Below are 6,093 nucleotides of genomic sequence, written 5' to 3'. Positions count from 1 at the left end.
TGATTCAAACACATTGTGTGCTTAGATAAAGAACTCATGTTCATGTGCATTTCCCCCACTATCAGATTCCATCAATAATTTTGCTTTTCTTTAGATTTGTTTTACTCATGAGATGTAATGCAGTTGCTTGAAAAGTTTTCAGATTTTAATACTAGAACATTATTTTGCTAAAAAACCCAGCCACTTCCACTGGAGTAATATATTCTATTATTAATGGCCTATGCAGGATCTGATCCATTATATAAATTCCTCCTTAGGACTTTTTCATGGAGAAAATCTATCTATGTGGCCACCAAGAATCAACAACAACCTCATGGTACAAAACAAATCAACCAATTAGCGCTAGAACAGAAGAACCCATTTTTCCCATCTGAAGTACTGCCAATCAATATTTGATTAACAGGATGATCTGTTCCTCATTTGCCTGGAAGTACGAGGAATGGAACTTCTCTGTAATCCTCTACTATGGGATTTACGTTTGTTAAAAAGATGAAATTTTGCTCCCTTGGCTCTCTTCCCTCCATGGATTTTACTCAGCAACTCAGTCTACATTGCTGTGCAAAGCTCAATTGACTGCCTCTTTGGCAATCATAAAACAAAATCCAGCCCCATTACACCCCTGGATTTTATGACAATGACTTTCCTAAATCAATTCACAAAGAGTATGGATGATGAATATCTGTCTTTTCAACTTCCATGGGTTAATAGGAAAGTGTTGCACTTTCATTTTGTCCAAACTTTCACCAATTTTATGTACAACTCAGAGATTATATAGCCAACAATATTGCTGAGATATAATGTTCATAAAGAGAATAAGATTAATATCAAGGTAATGGCTTTGCCGAAATCAAATAAGTCAACAACTAAGAAACATATTTGAGAGTCAAGTTATATTAGCCAAGCCATATGCATCTCAAGCAAAACCACAAAACGTTGACGTTTGAATTATTTTAGTGAACGAGAAGAATAGTAGAGATTCAAATCAAAGATGAGAATAAATTGAGAAACAAGATAAGAAACAAAATGGAAGGCATCCAAGCTGCTTTATAGATGAGCAGGTTCTAGCTTTAGGTGGGCAGCTGTCATAACACTGTCATAATACTGCACCATCACTCCCATACAGAAGTATGGAGGAGATCTATAATCGATTTGCTGCTTGAAATTCTTATAAAATTCTCTGCTTCATATTTTGATAAGTACTGAATTTTCACATGAATCATGCCACATTATTTATACTTTCATGAAACAAATGCCATGTTATTTTTCAGTTCTTTTATAGCTTGTTTTATTATTTGGGGTCAATACTGTAGTGTGATACCTGTGATAGCATCTGATAACCTGCACTGGCAGAAAAGGATTTCTGAGTATGATTCTGATGCAGGCCCCTTTTGCATCATTAGATGGGAAAATACACTACCAAATAAGAAGGATTAAAGTATGAGAAGTGAGAACTATATAACTGGGTATACTACATACATATCTAGGTGTAGTGACATTGAAATATCATTCAGTGTAAATGAAGAATACAGAATACAGATGCTAGTATGAAACAGTCAGGTGATCCTTGCCTCATTTAGAGATCATGACAATGATGCATAATCCAGGTCCTGAGTTGATGATTTCACAGCAGGGAAATGAAATGAGATCACATTCAACTGAGATCAAGTCATTAAAACATCTATCTTCTGCCTATTCCATTAGAACATCAGGAGTAATGTCAGGCTGTCTCTTAATTCTAGAAAGTGACTGGCCCAAAGGTAATATCAATGGCCAAATTTAAATTGGATTGTTTCTGACCCAGACCCAGCATCTTAACCACTGCATTATGCTGGCCTTCTCATGAAATGTCAAAAATGTGCAAAAAAAAAAAAAAAAAAAGGAAGAAGAAGAAGAAAAAAAGAGGGGACTTTGAAAGCATGCAATATTTTTTAAATGAGAAGTTCATGAGGATTTTTGGCTTAGCTCAGACTGAATTTTACCCCAGGCCTAAGTGGCATGAGTCTACATTTTAGTTGCAGGAAAATAATGAGGTTGGATCCGGAAAGCTATGTTTCCTCTTGCAGGCAAAAGAGCCTATTATTCATTGCAGCATTTCTGTTTGTTGCCAACTGTACTTCACAAAAACATACACACAACCTTCCTATTTTTTTTTCCCAGGGAGCTGCTGACATGTGCAGCATCTTCTTTGAATCCCATTGCATCTGCCAGCACCTTGCCTTTGGGAATTTAGCTTTGGTCTGAATAATTATAGCATCCTGTATTATGAGTTTAGAAAGGGGGTGTGGGGAGAACCCCAGAAAAGAACTCTGGCAGAACAGGTGACACCCTTTGAAAAAAGTATAAATAGAGATAAGTGGGTAGTGGATTCAGCAATCTTACTTTGTGTCAAGTGGTGCCTCTTGCTTTCAGCTTAGCATTAAGGAATTTCTCTGCCACTATGAGCTGTGGTCCAAGACACACGGTCCTAACAGCTGGGAGAAACAGCAGTGGGAGCTGCAATCTTGGAGTCGGGGTTTCTTCTGTTGGCTCTGGGCGATATACTTCATGTGGGCTAGGCAACGAAAGAGCTAGCTTCTCTGGACGGAGTCATCTTGGGGGGAGAAGCCATTTCTCAACTGGCAGCTGCAGTGGGGCTTTTGTCGGTGGAGGACATGCTGGGACAAATGGTAACTTTGTGGCCACCTCTCACATGGGGACTTCTGCTGCTAGAAATGGTATGGTAGGTGGTGCTGGTGGTGGTCATGTAGGTATGGTAGGTGGTATTCCTGGTGGTGTAGTAGGTGGTGCCCATAGTGGCCTAGTTGGTGCTGTACCAACTGCTGTAGTTAATGGCATGGGTGGTGTAGTTGGTGCTCCTCATGCTACTATGGTAGGTGCTCCTTGTGGAGTGGTTGGAGCTGTCCCTGCTGGCATGGTAGGTGGCATGGGTCATCCAGGTGTTGTTGGTGGCATGGGTGGTGTGGTACCTAACCCTGGAGCAGTTGCTGGATTGATTGGAGAACCTGTTTGTGGAGGTATTTTCTCTAATCTTGATGGGAAGATGACCATGCAGAACCTCAACGATCGCCTGGCCAGCTATCTAGACAAAGTCCGATGCCTGGAAGAGGAAAATGCCGAACTTGAGTGCCGAATCAGAGAATTTTATGCCAAGCAAGGCCCTCTGTCTGAACCAAAGGACTATAGTCATTACCACCAGCAAATTGAAGATCTTAAAAACCAGGTAGACATCAATTTTCAATCCATTTTTCATATTTTTCACATGCATTTGCTTGGGACAATTGCAGGTAATAGCATTCCTGCTCAACTAAAGTTCACAATGCTGTGAATTTATTTTGCTGATTTCTAAGGACCAGTTTATTCTTCTAATCATCATGTATGAAATATGAATCAAATAAATTTTGTAAAATATGTTCTTGCATTCTGATCTGTGAGGACATTCTGCTTTCCCAAAATAATGGTGGTGGGGTTTGATGATGTTTCCACATTATTCTGTAATATGGATTCTAGTGAATGCAGAAAATAACAAGAAAACTTAATTTCAAAAATCAACAACAGTTTATAATAGGTAGCACTCTAAGTTTATCTTGAGTTTATCTATAGATGCTGCTCCTACTGTATTATGTTGACGTACTGAGCCAGTAAACCTTTTTTTAATTCAAGATTGTCTTGCTAGCATGGTACAAAGTCATCATGAAATGTAATATTTAATCAATTTTCTGCATAGAAGCAGTCACCATAGGAAAAAATTAAAGGTATCCCCAAGTTGTACAAGTTGATTTTTGGAAGAGGAGAATATTAGCTATGAATTAACTACATCTTGGTCACCACTTCCAATCATTTACAAACTGTAGGGGATTCCCACTCATGGGCTTGTTTGATTATTGTTTTATGCTTTCAAATAACAATTTAGATGTAAACAAGCATGTATCCATAAGCTAAACAATGAAGCTTGTGTAGTTTAATGAATATCTGATATGGATGGCTAAACCTTAATACTAAAACTTTACATGAAAGGCAAAATCAATGTAGATTTATCAATGGACTTGCATTTTTTCCATTTATCCAGCTTATTTGTGCAAGTGTGGAGAATAACAAACTCCTTCTGTGCATTGATAACAGCAAACTGACTGCTGATGATTTCAGATCCAAGTGAGTACTTTTTAGTAAATTAAGGGCAGATAAACAAAAGAATATTTGTTTTATTGAAAGTGCAGGGCTACTTATGGAATTGCCTTGATGGCCACTGTGGGTCAGGCTGTTAGAGGAGAATATCTTTCATTTTAGGCAATAAGGTGAAAAGAATCTTGCCATTCTCTATTTTGGGGTGTTACTTCTGCTACACTGCAGTTTTCCCTAAGTTGGAAATCCTTCAGATTTGTCAGGCTCCATTTCCAGAATACCTTAAGCAATATGATTATTGTTGAGAATTCTGGGAGCTGAAATTCTCATGCTTAGGGTGCATCAGAGTTGGTAAAGTCTGCTGTAGGACAAGGAAAAGAAAATGTGGTTCAATGTGCCTGGAATAAAAACAAAGTGAATTCTAGCAGTGTTACACTCAATGAAATATTGTTGATTATTTGGTATCTTCCTTTATTTATATCTAAAGTTTATCTAATACGAGGTATGTTTGAAAATTTCCCTTGTCTGGGTCTGTAAGCTAACCAGTAAAGCCTTCATTCCTTTTTTCTTATGGCTCAGGTATGAGACGGAATGCTGCCTCCGTCAGAATGTGGAGGCTGATATTAATGGACTGCATCAAATCCTGGATCAGCTGACTGCCTGCCGATCTGACCTGGATATACAGTGTGAGAACCTGCAAGATGAGCTATGCTGCCTAAGGAAAAACCATGAGGAGGTAAGGGTGATCATTTCCTCATTCAGTAAAATCTAAATGCATCATGGAAAATAATAAATACCTTATTAAAAACGTCAATAAACTTCTTTCTGAGTCAGGGTGGGAAGCTATAGATGACTAGGACAGTGTTTCTCAGCCTTGGACTTTTGACAAAATGGCTGGCTGGGGAATCCTGGGAGTTGAAGTCCATACATATTCAAGTGTCCAAGGTTGAAAAACACAAATAACCACCCGATTGCAGTTTCTGCAATTCGGCAATTCAGCATTCAGAGCCGTGGTAGTGCAGTGGTTAAAATGCAGTACTGCAGGCTACTTCTGCTGACTGCCGGCTGCCAGCAGGTTGACACAGCCTTCCAGACTTTCGAGGTCACTAAAATTAGGACCTAGATTGTTGGTGGCAATATGCTGACTCTGTAAACCACTTAGAGAGGGCTGGAAAGCACTGTGAAGCAGTATATAAGTCTAAGTGCTATTGCTATTGCTCTTATATAGAGATCCACAATTTCATCACCTCTGTGTTAGGAGGATAGACTATTTTACTGAGTTCTATCCAGCAGAGATGTCCATATTGCAAAGAATAATGATTAAATGAAGTTTGTAAAGATGAACCTTAACTAAAACCTCTGAAATTATTATTTGATCAGTTTTGCTAATGGGGACATGACAATTAAGGATCTTGCCATTTCACTAATATGGTATACTTATACACATCATGCACTGCTATTTAATATCACGATCAGTGTATTAGCAAATTAGCAACAAGATACCTGGTGGTACCATTGCATTCTTTGCACCCTAAAATTATCTGTGCATCCCCCTCCAAATAAATAAAATGTACAATATAAAAAATTAGAACAGCCAAAGGTTCATAAATTATTAGGTTTTGGAATTCCTGAATGAGATCTTATGATATATGAAGTCAAAATATCTCCAAGTTGACATTTCTATAGACTCATATGATATTTGACAATACAAACAAATTTTATTTGTTTGTAAATTAAACAAAGTGGAGTAGGCAGGACTGGAATAGATTTCTAGCCACTGTCTATGGCAATGAATAATATCATATAACTTACAAGATGGGGAGATCCAGGTTTTAATTCTTCCTTAGCCATAGGAGTCAGCTGAGAGACCATAGGCACTTCACACTTTTTCAGCCCTGATTAAAATAATAAAAAAATAATTTACCAATCTTCATCTTGCAGTGGATTGATTTGGGAAGATGATGATGTTACCTA

The 6,093-nt window shown here is 38.1% G+C and overlaps 1 protein-coding gene across 1 annotated transcript in view; it reads left to right on the top strand.

Annotated features, from left to right (window-relative positions):
- The first annotated feature begins 2,887 nt into the window (after positions 1–2,887).
- LOC107303122 (keratin, type I cytoskeletal 17-like) overlaps positions 2,888–6,093 on the top strand; it is a 5,721-nt gene continuing 2,515 nt past the window's right edge. Inside the window, exons 1-3 of the mRNA XM_029287345.1 lie at positions 2,888–3,220; positions 4,067–4,149; positions 4,699–4,855. Of these exons, the coding sequence (XP_029143178.1) occupies positions 2,912–3,220; positions 4,067–4,149; positions 4,699–4,855 (549 nt within the window). The 5' untranslated portion in view covers positions 2,888–2,911. The remainder of the gene's footprint in view (positions 3,221–4,066; positions 4,150–4,698; positions 4,856–6,093) is intronic.

This window comes from Protobothrops mucrosquamatus, unplaced genomic scaffold, assembly GCF_001527695.2.
Source record: "Protobothrops mucrosquamatus isolate PMUCROS unplaced genomic scaffold, P.Mucros_1.0 scaffold1, whole genome shotgun sequence".
NCBI lineage: Eukaryota > Metazoa > Chordata > Lepidosauria > Squamata > Viperidae > Protobothrops > Protobothrops mucrosquamatus.
Note: the sequence above shows the minus strand (reverse complement) of the source record. Positions and strands in the feature narration are given on the sequence as shown.